The 27500-nt window shown below is 36.5% G+C and overlaps 2 protein-coding genes across 11 annotated transcripts in view; one reads left to right on the top strand and one right to left on the bottom strand.

The window, feature by feature from the left end:
- The window catches only part of LOC144967497 (spondin-1-like), a 278046-nt gene that overhangs the window by 11336 nt on the left and 239210 nt on the right, over positions 1-27500 (top strand). The gene's annotated exons all lie outside the window — the stretch shown is intronic.
- On the bottom strand, positions 4625-17920 carry LOC144967496 (lambda-crystallin homolog). 3 transcript variants are annotated; one of them, XM_078904823.1, is made up of 8 exons: positions 17791-17920; positions 16496-16601; positions 14480-14561; positions 13190-13342; positions 10773-10934; positions 7062-7256; positions 6094-6199; positions 4625-4878 (listed from the first exon to the last, which is right to left on the bottom strand). In XM_078904823.1, the coding sequence occupies exons 2-8, from the start codon at positions 16534-16536 to the stop codon at positions 4655-4657; spliced, it is 963 nt and encodes a 320-aa protein (XP_078760949.1). In that variant the 5' UTR covers positions 16537-16601; positions 17791-17920; the 3' UTR covers positions 4625-4654. The 3 variants fall into 3 exon arrangements, with proteins under 3 accessions (XP_078760949.1, XP_078760951.1, XP_078760950.1); XM_078904825.1 differs by having other exon boundaries at positions 17874-17892; XM_078904824.1 differs by lacking the exon at positions 17791-17920 and adding an exon at positions 16763-16819.

Below are 27500 nucleotides of genomic sequence, written 5' to 3'. Positions count from 1 at the left end.
AAAAGGAGTTGTTGATACCTTGTCATAATCAAATCTGTTGTGTTGTGATATACCCTGTTATGATTATTGTGTTGTGATATACCCTGTTATGATTATTGTGTTGTGATATACCCTGTTATGATTATTGTGTTGTGATATACCCTGTTATGATTATTGTGTTGTGATATACCCTGTTATGATTATTGTGTTTTGTTATACCCTGTTATGATTATTGTGTTTTGTTATACCCTGTTATGATTATTGTGTTGTGATATACCCTGTTATGATTATTGTGTTGTGATATACCCTGTTATGATTATTGTGTTGTGATATACCCTGTTATGATTATTGTGTTTTGTTATATCCTGTTTTATTTATTGTGTTGTGATATACCCTGTTATGATTATTGTGTTGTGATATACCCTGTTATGATTACTGTGTTGTGATATACCCTGTTATGATTATTGTGTTGTGATATACCCTGTTATGATTATTGTGTTTTGTTATATCCTGTTTTATTTATTGTGTTGTGATATACCCTGTTATGATTATTGTGTTGTGATATACCCTGTTATGATTATTGTGTTTTGTTATATCCTGTTTTATTTATTGTGTTGTGATATACCCTTTTATGATTGTTGTGTTCTGTTATACCATGTTTTATTTATTGTGTTGTGTTATAATTAGTGTTCTGTAACATTCCCTGTTTTGATAAAGGTGTTGTGATGTACCCGTTATGATTACTTTGTTCTGGCATACCCTGTTTTATTCATTATGTTGTGATGTATCCTGTTATAACTATTATATAGTGATATACCATGGTATACTTAGTGTGTTGTAATATACACCCTTTTTTGATATCTGTTGTGATCATTTCATGATCTTAAAATGTAATGTTCAAATTTGCACATGACCACGTGATCTGTGAGATATACCGGTGCTATACCAGTCAAACACTCATAAACAAGACACACTGCTTTGTAATATGTGCGCTTTTCAATGGCCACCAAGTGGACAGAGGCCAACACACTTTCTTGCTGTGTTTTTGATATAACCTCCTATAATTGAAGAGTGGTTTAGTGGATATTGCACTTATATAAAAGCTCATTTGTGACCCATTGTCTCAAAACGGTATTATGTCGGAACGAACCAGATGCTCAAAAGCCGATTTATGTTGTTAAACTGGTTAAAATATATAAATCGTTGGCATTAGCACCCAAAATTATGGTATCCATTCTCCTCAATAAAACATACAAACTCAACACGTCTGATATTTCTGGCTATAAATTTAATATTCAACATCTTAACCATCCCGACTTAATATCGTTTTGAGGCGAAGGGTCACATTTTTTAATCTTCCGAAGGCTACTGGATACATGCATTGTGTAATTGATCGTCTGGTTTCAGAGTTAAGAGCATCTCATATTCTAGTCTAAATTAATGCATGGCGCCAATAGGGAACATCCATCCCCGCTCTTTTACGTTCTGTAATCCTAAGAATCTGCCTAGCTATACACCTTCTTCTTCTTCTTCTTTCAGCTTATCCCGCATTTTTCAGGGTTGCCATAATGAATACCACATCTCCATGCATCTCGGTTCAGAACATCATTTTCCTCCAGGCCCAGCACTTTCATATCGTCCTTTACCTTATAAAACCACCTAGTCTTTGGGCGTCCCTTTTTCCTCTTTCCCGCCAATTGTAAGTCCAATATTTTCCTTCCCACGTACTCCTTCTCTTGTCTATTTACATGTCCGAACAATTTTCTCTCATCTTTATTGATACATGCTTCACTCCAGTCAACATTCAAATTCGTTCATTTCTCACTTTATCTTTTCTACCTATACACCATGCTACTAAAATGGTTGTGCCAAGGTATGATTAAATATGTAACATTTTCATTGTTAGTTTTCCAAAGGATAGGTTACATACACACTTCAAAGTATTTTGGAACCGGAAAAGTAGAAAGTTGTCATGACTTTTCTGCCCTGTGTGTCAATGAACCGATTAATGATAATTTGTGTAAAAATAAAAAGCAAGACTACAAACTACAATGTGTAGCATCATCTGACGAAGTTGCAACATCTCTCGACACTAGGTGAAAGTGAAAGTCATGCTATGTTGAGCATGCTAAATAAATGAATGAATGAATGAATAGGTGACAAATGACTTAACTCTCAAGAAAAATGCTCGGGCATTGCGTCCTTGGGAAAGATAATTTAACTCTCTCCTTACCGATCATTTTCAGTATTTTCCCAAAATGGCAGGCTTACCCAGCAGAAAAATTGTTTTAAAAAAAAACAACTCAAACAAGCTCTTTACAAAACAACATTATGTTCTTATTAATTAAACAAAGATCTTTATTCACAGTCTGTGATGTGCAAAATCAATCTGAATAAGAAAAATGTATATTGTGTCGTAACAAATGTGACGATTTTGTTGTAGGTGGTAAGGAGACATTTAACATCTCCAGTGTATAATGAATACTCGGTTATTAAGGCACTGGTGATTGTGTCCAACAAACTGTAACACGCTTAATTAATAGGTGACATGTCATGCCCTATGTGCGTATCTTTGGTGCTTACTGAGGGAAATCAGATACCATTGTTGTACAATACAACACAAATAGTGCCATATAAAATAACTTTTGTGTGAAAAGAAAATTCAAAATAGATTGTGTTTGGTTGCTCGTTTTTAAGGGTTTTACGGCATTTGCGACATACTTAGGTCAAGTCAGTGCCAGTAAAACGCAGAAAAAAAAAAAAAAAAAAAGAAAAGTAAGACAAAGGAGAATTGGTTCAACTCGGGAACAGATGTAGATTCCAAGAGCACACCATCAATGTACTTAGTTGAGAACCGTGGGTGGGGTCCCTGACCTCCCATAGTGGGCAGGGAGGTACTTACTGTCTCCTCTATCCCCCTATATTTGTATTCCAACTTGCTTTCTGTCTTGGAATGAGATTACTTAGTTTTGTCCTGACCCCCGCCGGTTGGCCTTACTGAGAGGGAAACAGTCAAATGCATATTAATTGTTTTTGGAGATGATCTTTTTTTCCTTGAAAATTATCTCTCTGTTATATATTATTATATTTGTCATTTTTAATGTAGAGTGAAATGTAAGCATTTGAGTGTATTCCTCTTTGTTGGATCTTGTGCTTGTTTCTAGGTGAGACTTATAGGGGATCCCAGACTAAGTACATTGATGGTATGGTCTTGGAATCTACATCTAACCCCTATTTGTTCCCAGTTTCCCTTTGCCTTCCTTTCTCTTGGGTGCTTTAATAATAATTCTAGAACTTTCTACTATCCCATTTTCTTCCTTTTTACTGGCGCTGATAAAACCTGAATGTGTTGCAAGCGCCGTAAAACCCTTAAAAACAAACAAACAAACAGTTTGAGAACCCCTTAAAGTCGCATCCAGACACCAGCCCAGGATCCTACTAAGAGGAACACACTCAAATGTTTGCAGAATACATAACTAACAATACATAACAGAGAGATGATTTAAATAGAAAACAATATCTTCTGATCACTATACATTTGCATCCCAGTCAAGGACACCAGTCAGGGCTGGGACAAAACTAAGTAGTAGCCTCATTCCAAGGCAAAAACAGAAAGCAATTCGGAAAACAGATATAAGGGAATAGAAGCCACATCGTGAGATCCTGCCCACCATGGGTTTTAGGTTTAACACAGGCAATCATCGCTAATGAGATGACAAAATAAAACAAAAACATGCTCACAGATGTAAAATTTATAATGGTACTTCTGCTCTGGGTCCTGGGTTTGAGCCTTACTCGGTGCATAGCTGAGTCCTTGGAAAAGGCTCTTTACTCACATTTTCTCACCGTACTCGGGTGTAAAATGAGTACCTGGCCGTTAACAGTGTTGTCTCTGTCGGAAAAAAATTGTAATATCGCCTAATAGGCATCATGTCTCGTTCTACATGGCTCATTGTTGAAATGGAAATACTCTCAAAACAACGCAAATATTGTCCTTTGCAACAATGTTAAATCAAGCCCCATATTTGCAGTCAGTTAGCAGACCTGCATATATGTGCACATCTATCCAGACATAAAACCGTTTGGAGGCAGAGGCAGAGTTGTTTTTGTTTTGGTTGTTTTTAAGGGTTTTACGGTGGTTGCAACACATTAAGGTCATATCAGCGCCAGTGAAAAGGAAGAAAATTGGATAGTTAAAACATTCTAGATATACAATTAAAAGAACTTGAGGAAAAAGTAAGACATAGGGGAAATGGTTCAAATAGGGAACAGATGTGGATTCCAAGTGCACACTATCAGTGTACTTAGTATGAGATCACCTAAAAATCTCACCCAGTCACAAGCACAAGATCCCACTAAGGGAAATACACTCAAATGTTTACAAATCATATGTTAAAACAAAAATTACAGAGAGATGATATAAAAGGAAAAAAATTTCGTCTCCCAAACCTATACCTATACATTTGACTGTTTCCCTCCCCGCCAAGGACTCTGGCCAGGGTTAGGACAAAACTAAGTAATCTCAATCCAAGACAAAGACAGAAAACAATTGGAAAACAGATACAGGGGAATAGAAGACACAGCAAGTACTTCCTTGCCCACTATGGGAGGTCAGGAACTCCACCCAGAAAGGCAGAGTCACATATATTTACGACTGCTTACAAAATGACAGATTTTATTCTATTTTCTCTTTCAATTTTGTCTTCAAAGCGGATAGAGCAGCTAATCTGTTATCCCTCCACACGCGTCTGCTGGGAACTTCTGAAACTGGTATTGACTTTCCAATCTCTGACAAAATGTCCTTTGCAGTGTCCGCATCGTAGAGGATGGGAGGTGGGTTCATAGTCTGGCAGACGTTGAAGGCACCTTGGGCGTATCGTTCGCAGTAGTCAACTATACCTGAAATTGAGAATAAAATGCATTATAGATGATTGCAGCGAACTGTGCGGCTATATGATCTTGTGGTATGACAGTATGTAGTTAAGAGTTAAGATTCTTACTGCGACCACTCACCGGTTGTTCACTCCAACTGCGATTACTTCCAGTGAACCAAGGAATTTTCTGGATGTCTAATTACTACTTTATCTATCTTTCTATCTATCTAATATCAAATCACTGTCACGAAACAATACAAGTCATCTCTTTCCTCTACTAGTCTCGTCACACACACACTTTTCCACTCACAATCTCTGACAACACTCTAACGCCTGCGCTTCCGCTGCACACTTGACATAACCACTTTGTACAATTACTGATGAATGTCAACCTCTTGAAGACCTGAGATGCACATTCCTCCCACCAAATCCAAGCATCAGTAACACACTTTATAGTCACCTGGAACAACTACAAAAGACATCTAACTTCTACGTCATGGCACAAGACCGAAGGGCTAGAGCTCAGGTGGTCGCTGGTTCGGATAAGTAAGTAAGTACAATTACTGAACCTCCACCATTTGTGCTTCCGCTGCAACTCTCACGCTTCCACTTCACTAATTGTTTGCCAGATCCTTTCTGCACATCAACCCTACACTTCAGTTGATATCTGAATTATCTCATTCTCCATCAGGATGGACCGTTATTAATGAGTGTTTTATTTTACTATTGCATTGTTTCTTTGATGCTTATCTTTTAAGTAAATAGTGACAAAATGAAAAGGCCTAGTTTAACTCTAAAATAAATATAGACAGGCTTTACACTTTAACCAATGATGAACGATTTCATCAATAATAGTACTTGTCCTTCAGGGCCATTGCTTAGTACATTAATCCATCACAAAGTACATTCCACCAAATCTTACAGACCCAGCCATCCAAACACTGCCGGGTAAACAAGAGGATCAAAAAAAAAAAGATTGACTTCAATCGGGATCAATTTCAGTCCCTTTGCATGCAAAGGGAGTGCTCTACCAACTGAGCCATCCTGAGTCCCTCATCATTTATACATTGATGATAACATCGATGCTGTGTGTTTAGTTCAAAAACATACCAACACACTTTAAACGTTTATAAGTCTGATTAATACAATTTTGCCAGAAATACTCATAAAAATGGCTGGCTAAATAAAAACAATAACTAAGAGCTGAGAGACGTCAATTTCGTTCTGTCTATAGCCTCACCATCAGCATTGAGATGCATGGTTTCCAGAGGACCAATAAAGGCATAGCGAGGACCGAGGCCGTCGACCATGACCTTGTCAATGTCAGCCGCACTCAATAAACCATCCTGAAAATGAAAATGATTTTGAACATTGAAAAAAAATAAATAAATAAAATAAAGGATTTTTAGAGAAGAATAGTTAGCTTGCATAGAATTGAAGAAATAAGAAAGTCATTTTAGATGAGCAGGGGGGGGGGGGGGGTCCTGGTAGCTCAGTTAGTAGAGCACTGGCTTCACATGCAAAGGGACTGAGATTGATCCCAGGTTCAGTCGAGGACCCAACTAAGAGGAATCCACTCAAATGTTTACATTTTTAATTCAAAATAACAATTATAACAATACATAATAGAGAGATGATTTACAAGGAAAAAAATATCATTTCCCAAAACAATAACTATACATTTAACTGTTTCCCTCCTAGCCAAGGACTCCAGCCAGGAATCAGGACAAAACCAAATCATCCCATTCCATACAAAGACAGAAAGCAAATTGGAAAACAGATATAAGGGGATATAAGACACAGTAAGTGTCACCCTGCCACCTCTGGGAGACCAGGAACCCCACCCAGGAAGACAGGTCTGCCAGTATGTGCGGCTATGGGGGCTAGTGGTATATGACACTCTCTTTCGGATTGGAAGGTCCTGGGTTCGAGCCTTGTTCAGCGCATAGTTGAGTCCTTGGAGAAGGCTCTATACTCACATTCTCTCACCGTACTCAGGTGTAAAATGAGTACCTGGCCGTTAACAGTGTTGTCTCTGTCCGAAAAAAATTGTTATATCGCCTAAAAGGCGTCGTGTCCCGTCCTACATGTTAAATGTTGCTGTTGGCCAGGGATCCCTTGTAAAGTGCTTTGAGCACGTTTAGTGGATATTGCGCTATATAAAAGCTCATTTTAAAAAAATGTATATATATTCTAAAGAAGTCTCACCTTGTACATATTCCAGCATTCATTGATGATGGAGTATTGAATCCTGTTCAAAGCAAATCCTGGGACTTCTTTGCTCAGCGTGACAGGTGACTGGCCGACGCTTTCTAATATTTTCTGAGTCTTTTCTACAGCATCTTTAGATGTCCAGGGACCTGGAACAATTTCCACTAATGGAACAAAGTATGGAGGGTTGACCTGTAGAGAACATCAGCACAGAAAAACAATAAATAAAAAATAATCTCCTTTATTAATCCCATAGGGGAATTTTGTCTCTAGGGTCTATTCCAAGGGGAGACTGGAATAACTCAGGCATAAGCTAGGGCGAGGTGACTTGCTCAAGGCCACACAGTGTAGCGGCAGGTGATCGAACTCGGTACATTTCAGGTATGAAGCAAAGGCTGTACCGCTGAGCCACACTACCCACTAGAGTTGAACGGTCCAGTATATATATATATATAGATGGAATTAAATTGACGTCACTCAGCTCTTTGTTATTGTTTTTCGCCAACCATTTTATGATTAAGTCTCACTATATTTTATCAATAAAACTATAAACGTTCAAGGTTACACATAGTTTTATGTGTTGGTGCGTTATATATAGATTTGCTAACCAACCTGAACCATTTGAAAAAATGTATCATATTTTCCCAATATTTATGCCCATTTTCTCGTATTTCTTCCTAAAAAATCATATTTTCAACATGCGCAACCATCCAAAATTTCAAATTTAACAGTCACTGGATTTATGGAGTCTTATCAAAGTAGTGGAGAATAGGAAAATCCTGCAATTCCTGTGACAATCATCTGTATGGATACTCAAATTCTCATCTAGGTGAAAATGACATTTAATGACTTCAACTATTCCACTTTTATCATTTTTTCCCCTTTTTGTTACAAACTTGAATTGTTGCATTTATCATATTTTAATCAACGTCCCCATATTATCATAATTTGGACCTCAAAGCGTATCAAAATATGAGAAATCTTACTGGTTGGCAAGCCAGCATAATATCCAGCTGGCTAAATGTTGTGATCTTTTTGGCAAAACACATACCATCAATAGGACAATTGGTTTGTTTTGAGCAATGTTTACTTTTCATGACTTACCATTTGTTGAGTAAGGAAGATTATCATTCTACCCCTCTCATTAAATCATGTCGTATCATAATGTTCAAGAGCTAATAGGTTCTAAATACCTTTAAATGTGTGTAAGTTTCAAGCAGAGATACAATTTATCAAAATTAAATAACATTTAAGGACAATTGATAATTGAGAGTCATAATCAATATTCGTAGTATAATTAACTCTATTTACATTCTTTTGGCACTTTATACATTCGAGAGTTTCAAATAATTTATAGACAAAATGCAATAATATCCTATTTCATGTTACATTATTCGTCAAAATCAAATATAATGCTGGTAAGTTCTTTATCAATGGTATTATTTAAAACATTAATTGAATTAGAAGTTTTTGTCTCAAACTTTAGATCATTTCAAATTGCCACAGTTCTTTGAATTAGGTTATTTTTTCCTTATAGACGAATTACATCTTTCAACAAATATCTTAAACTTATCTCCCTTCGCGTTAGGAACAACACAATCTTGTGACCTGAGATTATTAAGGCTTAAATTTCACCAAAAATTCGATTTAAAAAACAACCCCGTATCTTTTTAGTAATTTTGAAAATGATTTTTATTTAAAGACAATAAAACCAGATTAGATTGAAATGTAGAATAAATGATTTCTTACACTCTTGCACATTTTGGAATTAAAGCTTTGTTCCCAATGCGCACTCGCAAGGTAACGAGTCCAGAATTACAAAAAGCAAGATTGTAAGAATCTATTATTAGTTGTAATATAGCTCCTTATAGACTGCATGTCTCGCATATGAGTTAAATGTGCGTTGTTCCATCACAAGGTTATCCAAAAATTAAAATAAAAAATAAAATAAAATTCCCTTTATTCGTCTCATTGGGGAAATTTATCTCTAGGATCTATTCCAAGGAAAGACTGGAGTAACCCAGGCGTCAGCCAGTTGCAGAGCAGCAAATTGAGCAAGGGTGAGGTGACTAACTCAAGGACTCACAGTGCAACGGCGGGTGATTGAACTCGGTACCTTTCGGGTATGAAGCAAAGACCATACTGCTAAACCACTATGCCCTCAGCACTCAGTGCTTCATTTATACTGTGGACACTTACTCTATAAATGTAATCATTTGATCTAAAGTGATTGACGTTAATATATCTATAAAAAGACAGTGGATTCTGCATAAATAGTGCTTAGGCCACTGGGACCCCCCCCTTCCCCCCCCTTTGGGAGTTTATGCCACTATGTTTTTCAAATAATAGAACTTAGTGGCCATACAAATTCCGCTGTTACCGTAAAAATAAGTGTCATTTAAGAGAGTTATGGCTCTTTGAAAAAAGTGAGTTGTGTCCCCTTGCGAAAAAGAGACAACATTTCTTTCAAAGGCTCTGGAGACTACAATATTAATTCAAATATATGCAAATTGGGTATCAAACTGAAGGAAATTGAATATACTATCAAACTATGTGCACAAGCTTTCAATTTGTAAATATTATATAGATTCACAGAAAGTTGAAACAATTTGTCAGTAATCTCATGAAGTGTCATATCTAAACTTATGGGCTATTTCAGTGTTTTACACAAAAATTATTTTAAATATGGCCAAAAACAGCATGTTCATTAAAAATGTAGCACTGAAGAAAGCTATGGCCCAAGCCTCAACAACAGCCTTCATATTTCTACGTCACAGGAAAAACTAAAAGTGTACGCAACCCTTAAGTAAAGTCTCTTAAAGTCAACAGCTGCTTAAGGGGCGGTTTGGGTCTTTTCTAAAAAAAAATAATAATTGCCTATATTGGGCAGTTTTAATTATTCTGTATCGTCATTATAGGTTACAAAACAACACTTTTGGTGAAAAAAAATGTTAGCTGTCTTGATACCCAATTTGCGTCCTGATTTGGGTGTCTCGCATAAAAAAGTATAACAATCTTGTGTTAAATTTTCTGCAAAAAACTAATGAAGGAATAACCTCCATATTCTTCCTTCTTATCAAGATTGTAGCATTTTTGTGTCACCATAGAGAGATTTTACCGCTTTAGCTTATGGGACTTTTATTGGGACATTACAAAATTGAGAATCAAAATTTTATGACAAAATTGATGTTAAAAATTTATAATTTGGATTATAATTCAAAATACACATACCTTATCAAAAAAAATATCTCTATGGTGACATAATACATTATCTCTGTGATAACTATGGAAATTTTCAGACAATTTTATGGAATAGATTCTGAGAAATGTTTGACACATTATTTCATACCCCTAGAAAATGACATTGAGAAAATGGCAAAATAGCTTTCAGTTTTTCACACTTTTCTTACTACCCATAACCTTTTCGACAATGTTTTTCATGCCTTTATAGTATATTTTGAGATGTTGGACTTCAATTTTATTATTTCTAAGATAAAATATCATTTTCCATCAAAATCTCAAAATCAATTTTTTGAAGGATTTTCCTAATAATTAGACCCAAACCTTCCCTGAAAGTCGATACCCTTCTTGGCCTCAAAGTTTCTGTTATTTATCTAAGTGTGCTTCATTTATAATGGATAATGTCAACCAATTTTGTTTTCGTCTGCCAGTGTTGGGTTTATGAGGATTCCACTGCAGTTCACTTACTGGATGAGCCACAAGAGTCCTGTGCTTATTCTTCATGTTGCCAGCAAATAGCGAAACTCCTAAACAGCTGCTGGATGTAGCCAGAACCATGTCCTCGGTGATGAACGCATCCAGCTGGTCGAACACTTTTCTCTTTAGATCCACTGACTCAGGCACACATTCCTGCAAACATAGTAGATACCGTATAAACAGGTCAAATCAAATTTCAAGGGACTTATTAAAGGGGAGGGGGAGGGGTTGCAAAAGTAAGCAAATAGTGATTTTTTTAAAAAGGGGTAAAACACACACATTTTATTCACGTCATCTTTTTATGCGAACAAATTAATCTTGCATAAACATGATTAGCCATGTTTGTCGAATGAAGGAGAGAGCAATCCCAAAATCAGCGATCAGATGGACACCGCAGGGTAATCGCAATAGGGAAATACGACTGGAAACTTTGAGAAGATCTATGGAAAGAGAGATTATGACATTCTTCTGTTAGACCTAGGGTGAGGTCCGGAAGCTGGCATAAGACAGAAGTCACTGATGCTCCTGCTGTCGACCTTAGTTTTTTTGTTTGTTTGTTGCTTTAGGTCTCTTCCAACACAATTGAGGTTATATGAGAGACCGCTGAAACAAAAAAACAAGCAATCTAACAAAAATAGTACAAATGTAAATCAAAATCATAACCTAAAGATATCATAAGCTAAATTATAAATAACCAAGAACAAACAGGCAGAAGATTTACAGAAAAAAAAATATCCCCTGTCAAAAATACAATCACAAACCAAAGAAGCAGGATAGGCTAGTAAAGAGAAGAAGAAACGACATCACCATCGGATCGTACACCCATGCGAACATCATAGGTATATGATTCAAGGGTGATGCTCCCATCCAACCACCCGCGTCGACCTTAGTGTTTACGAAACACAAAAGAGGAGTAAGTAAGTAAGTGTACATGTAATAAGAAGTATTTGGAATAGGAAACATGCGGAATAACAGGTATGTGTAATAATAAATATATTTAATAAGAAGGATGTGTGACAAGAGAAACAAGCAATAAGAAGCATCTGCAATAAGAAGCACATGTAATAAAAGAGATATGTGTAATAATAAATATATTATATAAAACGTATGTGTCATAAGACACACATGTAATAAAAATAATATGTGTAATAAGAAATATGTATAACAGGAGGTATGTATAATAAGAAACACATGTAATAAGAGATTATATGAAATAATAAATATATGTAATAAGCAGTATGTGTAATAGAAACAGACCCTAAACACTCAGGTACTCAGACTGCTTGTTGTAAGCATACAAATACTTCTTTAATTCATATTGTACTTGAGACAGTTTAGTTTTGGAGACTGCTGTCAACACTAATTGAAATCCACAGCATTTAATTTTCTGAATTACACTTTTTTAGTGTCTATTTCTTTAACAAAATACAAGATTGAGGCGTAGGATGGCATCAGTTGTATTCAGTGGTCACTTTTTTCTATTTTTTCATTTTGTGTTCATGTGTGTGTGTGTGTGTTGTATACCATTGGATTTTGTTTTGATTTTCTTTTTTTTTTTTGGGGGGGGGGGGGGGGGGGGGTTGTTTGTTTTATTTTAATCTTTTTTAAGCCATAGAGGGTGTTATCGCCTGCAATCGCCAGTTGCGGTGATGTGCGGGATTGCCCATGGTCGCCTGGTACTTTCTGTGTAAGGTATACTCTCTTTCCAGTACTGATTCTTTATTCTATTTTTTATCGTGAACACTTTATTTTCACTATAATTAAAAGAGTTCTACTTTTATTTCCACTTTACCCTTCACTGATTGAGATAGCAGTTACAGAGTTACAAATTTTTTAACTGGTTGAAAAGTGTTAGAATTTTGAATTTTGTTCAAAATCAACTTTTATCATTTTTTTTCATAGTCTTGATAATTTTATTTAATAATGTGTCATATATCATAGAAAAGGCAATTCATTCGTCTATTTTATGACCTTTGAATCATCTCTGTATCTTATACAGTCAAAAAAGTGTGCCTTTTATTTTTAAACCTCATTAATTAACAAACAAGAGTTACGCCCCTTACATCAGCCATCAGACGGGGAATATTTGAAGAAGGTCAGCCCTTTAAGGGTTAACCCTCTCCAAACCATCGATAGGAAAATCGTCACATTCGTTACGACACAATCAACAATTTTATCATTCAGATTTCTCTTGTACATCACAATATTAAGAGAAATGCTTTGATTACAGCTATAAATACTAAACACTGTGTTGTAGAGCTCATTTTGCTGAACATTCTGTAAGGAATGCACTTGTTACATTTTTGTTTGAGTAAGAAAAGTCAATTTTTGTGTTGGCTGGGTGTGAAGTTTTGGGGGAAATTCTAAAAATGGCTGTTAAGGAGAGAGTTAAAATACGCATTCCAAACCTGTACATAGATGGCATCTTTGAGACAGCTTTCTATATCAGAGCTCCCTCTAATAAGTTGTGTTTGATTTGCGGCTGATAATTTACCACGAAGGCATCCTTCCCGTTCATACTTGGACAAATTAGCCTGTACGTTATTCAGGACTTTGGAGACCTGGTCAAGAAGAAAAACACACAAAAGAGAAATAGTCATCAAAAAATCCACTGCAAAGATTAAAGATTTGGCTCAAAATTGACAAAACAAAATAAAACATCAAATATGAGTTAAATTTATTATTTTAAAAACAAGCTCAAAGAGTCCCTGACAAACAGCAAAACCTAACACGTAGATCGGGACATGACGCCTGTTAGGCGAGATTACAATTATTTTCAACAGAGACAACTCTGTTAACGGCCAGTTACTCCTTTTACACCTGAGTACGGTGAGAGAATGTGAGTAAAGAGCCTTTTCCAAGGACTCGAACCCAGGACCCTCCAATCTGAAAGCAAGTGTCATACCACTAGACCACATAGCCGCACGTGGTCTTGGATCATGCCATGGTAGAGGCTGAAGGGCTAATCCTTTTACCCATCTTCCCCCGACTAGTGTGTGTTGTAGAAATTGGTTCTTCCTTCGAGAGAGATTAACAGAGGCACAACGTGAACATTTTCTACATGACTCAACCGGGAAAGAACTAAAATGGGGAAGACCGAGCAGAACCTGTTAAAGTGGCGACTTTCTCTGTGTTCGTGCGGACATCTAATGCAGTTCATGATAAACATTCTCTTGGGATGTAACTTGGGACCGACATGCACTGACACTGAATTCAGAACCTGCAACAGAGACTATGAAATGGATCCAGCGCTGGTGTGAAACGATATGATGACTGCTTTGATATGGTGCGTTATATTTAGCTCATTCCAACTTAATACCAGATTGAAATAGCGGGTCACAAGTTCAAACCAAATCATCCGATGCTTGTATTGAGAATGAACAGTGATAAGGGGACAATATGGCTCAGAGGTACAGTCTTTGCTTCATACCCGAAAGGCACTGAGTTTGAATACCTGCTGCACTGTGTGGCCTTAAGCAAGTCACCTCGCCTTAGCTCAGTTTGTGGCACTGCACTGCGGCTGACGCCTAGATTATCCCAGTCTTCTCTTAGAATAGACCCTAATGACAAATTTCACCTGCAATGAATAGAAAGAATATTATTTATTATTTATTTATTTCGTTTTTTATTTCTATTATATTTTTTTTTTATTTCTCTACTTTTTTTCTTTATTTTATAATTCAGAGATAAATTTTTACCTGTTCTGGTACAATATCATAGATGGTCACTTCATACTCGCCTCCGGCAAATATCATGGCCCAAAACTGTCCTATGAGACCACTGAAGAAAAGACAAGATAGCTTGTTAAAATCATGAAAAACTAATTTTGATCTAGGTAGAATAAAATGGATGGATAGAATAAAAAATGAAGAAGTATGGAGAAGAACACAGCAGAAACCAGTGGGAGAGGAAATAGGAAGAAGACGATGGAGGTGGATTGGACACACGCTTAGAAAGAATGACTCAACTATAACAAAGAAAGTATTGGACTGGAACCCTCATGGCAGAAGATCAAGGGGAAGGTCATGAGGAACATGGAGAAGAATTAAAGAAGCTGATATACAGAGAAGTGATAAGACCTGGAATGAGATAAAAAAAATAGCTCGGATGGAAACTGTTTGTGTGTGGCCTATATCCTGACCCAGGGTGAAAAAAGGCAATGATGATGATGAGGAGGATAATGTAATTCTTTACTGTTTGGCTTAACTCAACTGCAAGACAGTGTCCTGGCTTTGGTCTACCACACAACGCTGGCATATTTGTCAGTGCATGCATGACATAATCAGTTGGACAGAGAAAATTTTGGATTTCCATTTTTTTTTTTTTCATTTTCTGAAAGAATATTCACCCCAGAGCATTTTAATCTTTATTTGAAGTAAATCATGTGATTTTTCATGAAGTTATGGTCCGATGTATGGGAAAGGTATCCAGAAACTTTTCTCATATTTCATACTTTTTCAACTTGACTAGCTGTGAAAACTATTTAGAAGTGAAATTAGGCTTTGATATTTCCTGAAGATGGACAAAAAGGGTTATTTAATCATTAATGACATGAACTCATTTTTGATTTAAAAAATTGACCTTCTAACGAAACCTGGCAATATCTCAGTTCAAACCTTTTCACCATCCGACTAATTATGTCATTGTAACATATTTCAAGATGGGACAAACATATGTGACCCACCAGCTCAAATGGTATTATCGGGATGCTCCAAGGTGAGGAAAATTAACAGTAATATCCAAATTTGAAGTTTAAGTTTTTGTAAACAAAACTCACTCTTTATTCATGCATGCATTGATTTTTGTCCTCTTAATTTGATTGTTTCATGTTCTTCCCCACCATTGTAAGGTTTTGAAAAGATTGGTCATATATACTTTTCATTTATTTTCTTTATATTGACTTAGTTGTGATTGGACATTGATAGATTGTGCCATATATAGATGAGAATATCATTGTAAGAGGCAACAATTGCAGAATTCAATGAGAAGTAGAAACCGTTCTTTTCTTTCGTCTTTTTTAATTTTCTTTTCCGAGTCAGTAGGCGTTTGTGTATTTGAAAAGAAAGAAAAATAAGCAGTGTTAATCCATATATAATTAAAATTTTAGTCTACTAGTCTAGAATGTGCGGCGATGTGGTCTTGTGGTATGACACTCACTTTCGGATCGGAAGGTCCTGGGTTCGAGCCTCGTGCTCGGCGCATAGTTGAGTACTTGGAAAAGGCTCTTTACTCACTTTCTCTCACCATACTCAGGTGTAAAATGAGTACCTGGCCGTTAACAGCGTTGTCTTTGTCCGAAAATATTGTAATAATGCCTAACAGGCGGCATGTCCCGTCCTACATGTTAAATGTTGCTGTTGACCAGGGACCCCTTGTAAAGCGCTTTGAGCACATTTAGTGGATATTGCGCTATATAAAGCTCAATTTTGTTTTTTTATGAGAATTTTCTTGTTTAAGTTAAACTCAATGAATCCTCTGCTATTACCTCTAGTAAATTGTGCCTGACCTGGACATTGCTTTAGTTTAAAGTGCGGCTCCAAGATCATCTAAGTCTACGAATAGGCTTTTAGCTGACACTGACAGATTTTAATAGAGAAATGTATTTATAGGTAATGCTACTACGGGAGGCCTTCCGAAAGCTCCTACTGGGGATGTAGGAGTAGGAGCTTTCGGAAGGCCTCCCGCTACTTCTATTTTCTCATGACTTAGATTACCTGCCAACAATGGCCACTTTGCCCTTTGAAGATTGGGACATGGTGGTAACTGTCGTAGTCGTAGTATTAATATGAGAATCTGCTTTTGTACTTCACTCACTAGAGTCTGAAAAAAATATACAAGTACAAGTATAAGTTAAGCGATCAGCTGAGAACAAAATTTTAAAGGCTTATGCATTGAGAACTTGACTATGAATATAATCAAAATCTGTCAGAATAAACTTGATACTTCTCGAAATCCCAAATTTTGTTTTATGTTTAGCTTACGCTATGATTTTAAGACGTGGTTTTTATGAGTGTTTACATCAAAACGAAAGTAATGATGTTTTGGTAAATTAAAATTTTTAGAGTTGCCTCTCTTCCATAAAAGCATACAAGGGTTCATAATATAACATAACATATTATGGCATAGGACGAAATAGGATAAAATCCCTTGAATGCCCTTAATATTAATTGTAATGCTAGAAATCTATTGCTTGAAAGATTACAATAATGATACACGTGGTAAAGATAGTATATCAACTTAGATGTACGCATGTATGCGTGATGGACAAACATATATCTTTAACCGTGACATGCAAAGCACAAGCACGCACACACACACACACACACACACACACACACACATATATATATATAATATATATATATATATATATATATATATATATTTATATATATATTTATATATTGCATAATATATATATATATATATATATATATATATATATATATATATATATATATATATATATATATATAATATATATATTAATCGTGCAACATTATGGTTAAGTTGACGATTATATAATTAGCAGGTCTGATAACTCAAATTGCTATGGTCTCGTTGTTGAAATGCTCCCACGCCAACGCAAATTATTGTCCAATGTAACAATGATAAATCAAACCCATAACTATAATTGGTTATCAGCCATGTAAAATGTGCGCGTCGAACAACATTTACTCTTTGAGGCAATCAGTGTGATACTTATAGTTATTGTGAAAACATTAATATATCAATTAAAATCCCGACAGACGGCCAGGATTTTAAGAGATAATGTCCCTATTACTGTCTTTTTTTTATGGGATGAAGAAGGCTTTTGAGCCCGAAACAATCCTTTCCAAGGACTCAACTATGCGCCGAGCGAGGCTCAAACCCAGACCTCCCAATCCGAAAGCGAATGACATTCAACTAGACCACAACGCCACTCAGAACAAAATTGTCTCAATCTAGTTCATTCCGACATAATACCGGAATGTTATGGTGTGTCACAAATGTTAAAACGTTTACTCACCTAATCTCTTAGCAATTAATAAGGGAGGACGATATCAATAATATTATGATGTGTAACCTACAAGATAATTTACAAAATCTCACACAGGCCTTGGCAGCAGCTACAGTAATGAATGCATCCACTCAATGGTATTGTAATGTGCCGTGTCGCTATTGTTATCTTGGGAGAAGTGATGACTTTAACAATCGTTGTCTTTCTTACCGGTGGTGTGCTTGCTCTCTTATCAGTCTTATCATTAGTTAATTTATTATTATTATTACAGTTGAATCGTAATATCCATGTTATTTTAACATAGGGTTCGCATCGTGGCAATAGAGAATTGTTCAGTGGTCTGTATTAGTAATGTATTTGTATGGAACATAGTTTTAAAAAAACAAAAACAAAAACAAACAAAAAACAAAAACAAAAAAAAAATAATAATAATAATAATAATAATAAAAAAGAAACTTGGGCTTTTATATAGCGCAATATCCAATAAACGTGCTCAAAGCGCTTTACAATGGGTCCCTAGCCAACAGCAACACTTAATATGTAGGACGAGACATGACGCGTGTTGGCGATAATACTAAAAAAAAATTCGGACAGAGACAACGCTGTTAACGACCAGTTGCTCATTTTACACCTGAGTACGGTGAGAGAATGTGAGTAAAGATCCTTCTCCAAGGACGAGGCTAGAACCCAGGACCTTCCGATCTGATAACGAGTGTCATACCACAAGACCACATAGCCTGTTATTTTTCAAACAGAAGTCTTCAATGCCTGTGTATTGCAACATTTGTCGGAAAAGACAGTCGATAACATTGCTTTAAATTTTATTGTCTCATTATTAGAGAGGTTTCGTAGACCATACGTATCACGCATCGTGAATCACATGATCATTCTCACTATTCGTAAAACAGTGCCACTATGGGATTTTTGATTGGATGTCACAATGTAAACATTTCCCCGCCCCATATAAAAATCGCATAGAGACCTTATTTTTTCTTATGATAAGAATGAGCATGTGATAGAAACAATCTCCGTGATGCGTAATTCGTATGTTCAGCTAAACCTCCATAATATTATGCCATAATCACGTATAATGGAGACGACTCCTTAGTCTGTACCATGAAGTGTGGCTAATTTGATATACAATACGTAATCTTTGACCTGCGACCTCAACCCTGCATTATGCAGGTGAACCAAGTACTTGATTTAAAGTCCTAATCAGGGGCAAAGTTGAGACTCTCATTAAATTAAAGACAATTAATTGTTTTTGAATACAAGGCAGCCAAAATCCGTTTGCAATCAATGCTTGGAGAGTCTCAGGAAGAAGTTTGTTTTTTTTTTCTCTATAAACTGAAAAGAAGAAAAAAAAGTTGAAAAAGCAGTGACCCTTGATGAAGAAGATCTTACGCTGAAATAATAAATTCTACTTGGCTAAAATCAACAGCAGCTCCAATCTTTGGGACTCCAGGAGGCCAAAGAAATGGTTGAGTAAAACAATGATGCCTATTGTGGAAAGAAGGAGTCTTGACGGATATGATGACTGGGTGGTGTCAGCTGATTAATATACATAATTAGTGGAGGACCACCTGAGAGTTATCAAACCGATTAGAATGAGAACTGACAAAGTGCTCCATTCTGAAACATCCAAACAAATTATAATAATCGAATTGACAATGTCATAATAATAATAATAATAATAATAATAATAATAATAATAATAATAATAATAATAATAATAATAATAATAATAATAATAATAATAATAATAATAAAGTTCTTTTATTCTTGTACTCAGGCGCTGGGCACTGTTTTTTTATATAGAGATCAGTATTTGTAATTGTCTCTGGCCACAAGATTCCGATTACGCGACGTAACTGTTTGCGGTGGTATGAATCAAGACTTTCTAAGTTCTTCTTTTGTCATAATAGGAAAACAGAATGGATCATGCTCAAGTCTATAGAACAGATAAATGCGCATTTATTTTGACCACAAATCGAATTTTTAGCGACGTGCACTTATTTTCAGGTCTGATAACCCAATTCCTGATTGGCTCATTGTTGTAATGGAAATCTTAAAAAAATTACGCAAACTATTGTCGATTACAACATGTTAAACTACACCCATAAGTATGACCTGCATATATTTACACGTCGATTTTTATCAGTCAAATCACCCCTACATAATACCTTTTTGAGACAAAGGGTAACCAACAACAAAAAAAAAGCCGTATTGTGATGATGAGCCACATATATATTTTAACCTGACTAGAGTCAGTCTTGGTGATTTGTATCCTGTCAGATTTGATGTAAGTCAAACCAAACCAACTGGTTGGAATAAGTCATTAAACGAGGCGGGGGAATGAGCTTCGTCAAGTCTTCAATATTATACGTAATTTAGTTAAGCAGGTCGGCGGAGACGGAGACGCGGAGGACATTTTTTTTTTATCGTAACAGTAAAATATTGGGGGCCAATCGTTGTCATGTCAGTTTGAGTGGCTAAGGCTCTATATTATTATATCTGAATGAAGAGAACTTGGTTTGAGCACAGCTTTCTTTAGATTCCATGTACAGGATCTTTCTGGTTTGTTTTGTTTTTGTTTTTGTCTCTTTTTTGTTTTGTTTTTTTTTTTATTCATTTAATCTTGTATTTTATTGTGGATATTTTTGGTTTGTTTTTAGGGTAAGATGCATTACCGTTTAATTTAATTTAATATTCAAAGGTTTATTTTTAGGTCCTTGCCAATATAACCCATACATGAATATAATAATATTTCCAATCAACATATCAAAGTAGGTAAAATCAATATTAAAGCAAAGCAAACAACAGCAATAATAATAATAATAAAATAAATAATAATAATAATAATAATAATAATAATATAATAATAATAATAATAATAATATAATAATAATAATAATAATAATAATAATAATAATAATAATAATAATAATAATATATAATAATAATAATAATAATAATAATAATAATAATAATAATAATAATAATAATAATTATAGTAATAATAATAATAATAATAATAATAATAATAATAATAATAATAATATATATATAATAATAATAATAATAAATAATAATAATAATAATAATATAATAATAAATAATAAATAATAATAATAATAATAATAATAATAATAATAATAATATAATAATAATAATAATAATAATAATAAATAATAATAATAATAATATAATAATAATAATAATAATAATAATAATAATAATAATAATAATAATAATAATAATAATAACACTTTATAAGCGTTGTGATTGGTCATGTTGTGTGTTGATTTTGGCTGGTGACCCCTTGTAAAAGCATTTTGAGAACATATTCATGATATTGAATTTACACCAAAAACGTTTAGAATTACAAAATGCAAGATCTTGACAGATTGAGAAATAACAGTCATCCTTCTTAATAAGTCGTAATGATTTGAATAAAATTTCATAATTAAGATATACATTCCATGTTTCAGTATGTTGCTCAAGCTATGTGGTCTAGTGGTATGACACTCGCTTTCGGATCGGAAGGTCCTGGGTTCGAGTCACGTCACGCTCGGCGCATAGTTGCGTCCTTGGAGAAAGCTCTTTACTCCCATTCTCTCACCGTACTAGGTTTTAAATGAGTTAACAGCGTTTTCTCTGTCCGAAAAAAATGTAATATCGCCCAACAGGCGTCCTATGTCCCGTCCTACATGTTAAGTGTTGCTGTTGGCCAGAGAACCCTTGTAAAGCGCTTTGAGCAGGTTCAGCGTATATTGGACTTTATAAAAGCTCATTTTTTAAATATATATTTTTTTAGCCCACCCCAAATAATACCGAATGGAAAATCCGATATTTTAGCCTAATGTTTACTTCCTATTGGGATCAGAATAACGTGAAGGCAGTTTCTAGCTACTTCCATTCTGGAAGATATTATGCTCCTTTATCGTTGAGAGTGTATGAGAGAAATTTAAGAAGTCTTGAGAGGTCCATTCAGCCGGCTTACCCCATGGCGATTGCAATTAATAACAGATTTGCTTCCCTTGGACCAAGAGTTTGTTTACAGAATGGATTTTAAAAAACAAGAAATGTTATATAGGTAACTGGGTACTGTCCCCTAGTTGGAGTGGGCTGTGTTAAACACTCAGAAATAATAAAACATATTCTCGATAGGCTGAAAAGTGAGGATATGTTTTTATAGCTATCCGGTATTAGCCAATGGCCAATAACAATTAAAAGTGTTTTCCTGTTCCTTCTACCTATTTTCGTTTTAAAAAGAGTGTGCTATTTGCATTCGGAATAAGCAGACCAAATCATTAGCCTTTATTATAGTTGACGCAAAAATTGTGATTTGTAGGTATTAAACAAAGGCGCTTTACAGGGGGTCCCTGATCAACATCAATATGTAACATGTAGAAGGAGACATGACGCCTGTTATGCGATATTGCATTTTTTCCCCTGATAGAAACAACGCTGTTAAAGACCAGGTACTCATTTTACACCTGTGTACGGTGAGTGAATGTGAGTAAAAAGCCTTTTCCAAGGACTCAACTATGCTCCGATCGAGGCTCGAACCCAAGACCTTCCTATCCGAAAGCGAGTGTCATACCACAAGACCTCATAGCCGCACACAAAAAAGGAACAAAAATCCTAACAACGAACGTTTCATTATAAGAACCCGCAAGGTGCTCATTCACATCCAAGTCGCGTGAGGTAATAGATGTAAAGTGTCTTACACAAAGATGCAACCTCGGGGTCAAAGTTTGATATATATATTTCATCCTCTCAGTCAGTCCCTGCAATGTTCAAAATCGCTTGACTTTGCTACTACGAGACGAGTCAGAGTGTTTTGCGACCACTGGTACGAGTTCCCCGCCACTTAATAAATGAATGAATTACTTGTGACAACCCATGAGATATTGGTTATTTAGGGAGTTGGCCCTGCTGTTCAGATTAGATGCTTTGTATGGAGTGCATTCTGTAGATAGTGCATTAATCTACATTCTTTGGTATCATAGAAGATGCGCATCACCGTTATCATCATCATCATCATCATCATCATCATCATCATCATCATCATCATCACCATCACACCACCACCACCACCACCATCAGCATCATCATCATCATCATCATCATCATCATCATCATCATCATCATCTAGTTAAACAATAGGTACTGATATAGACCAATAAATATCATATTGTAGTTGTAGTTTACAAAGCCTAACTTGATGCTATTACTCGTGTTTGTTTTGTATGCGATGCATTCTGTAGACAGTGCATTAATCTGTATTCACTATGATGATAGAAGATGCACATCTCATGAATGTCAAGATAGAACATGTGAAACTCGTCTCACCAGGGTTAGACACGACATCTCATTCGGATTAGGTTAATCCACAAATTAATCTCAATAAATAGATGAACTAGGGATTAATCCTTAAGATGAGTCACAAGTTCATAAGAAAAAAAAGTGTTTATTGAAAAAGAATGGCCTGTCGTAAGAATAAAATGGATCAAAAGGAAGAAGTCACTCCGGCACTTTGGTTGTTAGAATAGATAAGGTGTGTTAGGTGTTATAACTGGGGGACTATTGTTGTTTGTGTACTTGTTGTTCTCATTGTTATTTTATTATTATTATCATCATCATCATAATCATCATCATCATCATCATCATCATCATCATCATCATCATTATCATCATCATCATCATCATCATCATCATCATCATCATCATCATCATCATCATCATCATCATCATCATCATCCCTGTCCACCCAGCAGTGATTTTGGTAACTGGATCTGTTAGATATGGCGGAAAGTACTTTACAATAGACTAGCGTCCTATCCAATGGGTAGTAAGCAATCACCATCGTCCGTTTCACGCTATAGAAACCGGGTAAAACTCCGGCTCCATGGGCCTAATGGCTCTGAAGGTCCAAAAAAAAAAATGATGAAAAAAAAAACTTACCAGTGGCAACTGATAAAACAAGTTTGATATTTAGGTTAATAATATGAAATTCAAATTGATCACAAGTATTATTTTAAAATAAGCATGGCTCAGCGGTACTGTCTTTGCTTCGTACCCGAAAGGTACCGGGTTCGATCAACCGCCGCTGTGCTGTGTGGCCTTGAGCAAGTCATCTCGCTCTAGCTTAATTTGCGGCGCTGCACTGCGGCTGTCGCCCGGGTTAATTCAGTCTTCCCTCGGAATAGACCCTAGAGAAAAATTTCCCCCATGGAATGAATAAAGGGAATTTTATTTCATTCTATTTATTTATTTATTAAGCTGGTGTCATTACGATTGTTATAGCAAAGGATAGTTTGTAGCATCTACTTTACTGGAAACAACAAACAATGAAAGCAATGTGTAGTGAATTTTATAAATTTAATGTGTTCTCTCGTGTTTACGTTTTGTCTGATCTGGCGTGTAGAGTAGTCTTGCAGTCAGCAGTATGTGGTAAGTCTTCGTAGTTCGTAGGAAACGGAGATCGCCACACATGCCCTCCCAAACACGGACTAGTCATCTTCGTAGTACCGAGGTCGTTTAATGGTACGTCCTGAGCGAGATAGCTTCTTAGTAGGCACTACGTTAGTATCATCAGAAGCAGTACGGGAGTTTTGTATGTTTCTGTTCGATAACTTTCTGTTCGTATTCGGTGGGCGTCTACGACGAGGTGGGGTGGCAAGGGAAACTGGTTGCGTAGAATCGACAAATGCAGCTTTAAGTCGGTCGATCGAAATCCGTTCTGCTTTGCCACCAACATCGATCAGGAATTGTTTATCTCCAGGGGTTATGACAACATAGGGACCTGTATACGGCTTCTGAAGGGGTCCTCGGTGGGTGTCAACACGGATGTAAACATATTTTGCTGACATCAAGTTCTTGGGTAAATTTGTTTGATGACAGCCGTGATGATGTGTTGGCCGTGGTGAATGAAGGGACACGTTTTGCCGAAAGGTTGCCAAAAAGTCTTTAGCGTGGAAGTCTGAAGGATGGTCAGGTATAAACTCTCCAGGGATTGTTAAAGGTTCTCCGTATACTAATTCAGCTGAAGAATGACCGATATCATCCTTAGGTGCAGTTCTTAAACCAAGCAGAACCCAAGGTAGCTCATCCACCCAATTTGGAGTTATTAGACGAGCTTAGAGGGATGATTTCAAGGACCGATGAAACCGTTCAATCATGCCGTCGGACTGAGGGTGATACGCAGTTGTGTGATGAATCTGCACACTAAGTTGACTGGCCATCTGTTTCCATAGCGTGGATGTAAATTGTGAGCCCCTGTCAGAAGTTATATCAACAGGAATACCAAACCGCGAGATCCAATTGGAGATCAGGGCTTTTGCACATTCTTCTGTTGTTGTGGTTTGTAATGGTATTGCCTCAGGCCATCGGGTGTTCCTGTCAATTATAGTAAGGAGATGGGTGAACCCCCTTGACTGAGGTAATGGTCCAACGATGTCAATGTTTATATGTGAGAATCGCTTTCCTGGGACATGGAATGTTTCTAACGGTGCTCGTATATGTTTTTGAATTTTCGAAGATTGGCAGTTGTGACATTGCTTAACCCATGCTGACACTTCTTTCTTAAGACCATGCCAGATAAACTTCTTGCTGATAAGTCTGACTGTGGCCTTAACTCCAGGATGACTCATATTGTGAATAATTTCGAAAACCGGTCTTCTGAAGTCGGTAGGAACGATAGGTCTTGGGTAGCCAGTTGAGATGTCACAAATTAACTCTGGACCCGAGTCAACGGATGTTTTGACGATTTTGAGGCTTGTATATGCAGTTTTGTAAGCCTGTATGTCAATGCTATTTTCTTGGGATTCCGCCATAGCTTGATAGTCGATGCCAATTGAGACTGAGTTTGTAACTGCTCTTGAGAGACAATCTGCGACAGTGTTGTTTTTTCCAGAAATGTGTCGGATGTCAGTTGTGAACTCGGATATGGCAGATAAGTGCCTTTGTTGACGAGCTGACCATGGTTCAGTTGATTTGGACATGGTATGGATTAATGGTTTATGGTCAGTAAAAATAGCGAATTGTCTCCCTTCAATGATGAAACGGAAATGACGGATGGCTAAGTGAATGCCAAGCAACTCCCTATCAAAGGTACTGTATTTCTGTTCAAGTTTACGTAACTGCCTGCTGAAAAATGCCAATGGTTCCCAATTACCTTGATGATTAAGTTGTTCAAGGACAGCGCCCACAGCTTGGTCGGAGGCGTCAGACGTTAAAGCGAGGGGTGAGTTCAAGCAAGGATGGGCTAACATTGTAGCGTTACTTAGTGCATTTTTACCGTCAGTAAAGGCTTTCAACATTTCTTGCGTCCACGTAAGTGCTTGACGTTGTTTTTTTACTTTCAAAGCACTATATAGGGGTCGAAGTATTTCAGCTAGTCTCGGAATGAAACGATGGTAAAAATTCAACATCCCGAGGAACTCTTGAAGTGACTTGATGGTTTTTGGTTGTGGAAATTGTTTCACAGATTCACAGTCTCAATTTTTGTCGCCATTGGGACAGATCCAGAATGCGAGATGTGATGGCCAAGGAAGTTAAGAGATCTCACACCAAAAAGACATTTCTCAAGACGGATAACGAGGCCTTGGTTTCTAAGTCTTTCGAATACGATTTTGAGATGTTCCATGTTTTCTGCCTCAGTTGAACTTGCAACCAGAATGTCGTCTAAATAACAAAATACGCAGTCTAAATCTTGTAAAATGGAGTCCAATAAACGTTGGAATGCTTGTGCTGCATTTTTTAATCCAAATGGTATTCTTAAGAACTCCCAAAGGCCGAAAGGGGTTATCACTGCCGTTTTTGGGACGTCTTCTGGAGCGACTGGAATTTAGTGGTATCCTCTGACAAGGTCGATCTTCGAGAAGATGATCTTATCGTCTAAGTTTGCTGTAAAATCATGAATGTGTGGGACAGGATATCGATTTGGTATAGTAGCATCGTTAAGTCGACGAAAATCTCCGCAGGGACGCATTGTGCCATCAGCCTTGGGGACCATGTGTAATGGGGAAGCCCAAGGGCTCTTTGATTTTTGAATTATGCCCGTTTTCTCCATTTCCAAAATTTCTTTTTTTGCACACAAGAGTTTTTCTGGAGCCAGGCGACGAGCACGTGCGAATTCTGGCCGACCTTTGGTTGTGATTAAATGTTGCACGCCATGTTTCACAGTTGCCGTTGAAAATGTTGGTTGAAGTAGTTCTGGATAGTTATTCAATAATTTTCTGAATGTATTGCAGTTCGGCTCGAGTGGTGAGAGTTCGGCGTTTGCGCAAACTGAACTTACTGAACAAGCAGGTACGTGCGAAAACGTTTCAGCGTCGATAAGGCGTCGACCACGAATATCCACAAGCAGATTATGATGACGTAGAAAATCTGCTCCAAGTAGGGGACGCTTGACATCAGCTTTGATAAGTCGTGCATTGAATGAACGTGATCCAATACGTATGTTAGGTTCGAAGCATCCGTATGTTTTTATTGTAGAACCATTAGCAGCTTGTAATGCGAGATCAGAGGAACCCAAGCTTTTGTCTGGTGCAGAGGCGGGTGTGACAGATACTTGAGCTCCAGTATCTACTAAAAAACGTCGGTTTGAATTTTCATCGACGACGATGAGTTGGAGATTTTTTGATGTGGGCGCGTTGGCTGAGTAAGAATCCGGGTCGACAGCAGAATTTACTGTTGACCCGGCTTGGCGT

Source organism: Berghia stephanieae, chromosome 3 (assembly GCF_034508935.2).
Source record: "Berghia stephanieae isolate SIO BIC M18660-M18661 chromosome 3, UCSD_Bste_1.3, whole genome shotgun sequence".
Classification (NCBI taxonomy): domain Eukaryota; kingdom Metazoa; phylum Mollusca; class Gastropoda; order Nudibranchia; family Aeolidiidae; genus Berghia; species Berghia stephanieae.
This window is presented reverse-complemented; position numbering and strand designations above follow the sequence as displayed.

Bases quoted from the DNA above. Each gene is read 5' to 3' on its own strand.
- LOC144967496 (XM_078904823.1), bottom strand. From the start codon at position 16,536: ATGTCCCAATCTTCAAAGGGCAAAGTGGCCATTGTTGGCAG. The intron at 14,562-16,495 runs GTAATCTAAGTC...TCTTTTCTTCAG, and splicing joins AAAGTGGCCATTGTTGGCAG to TGGTCTCATAGGACAGTTTT. The intron at 13,343-14,479 runs GTAAAAATTTAT...CTTCTTGACCAG, and splicing joins ATGATATTGTACCAGAACAG to GTCTCCAAAGTCCTGAATAA.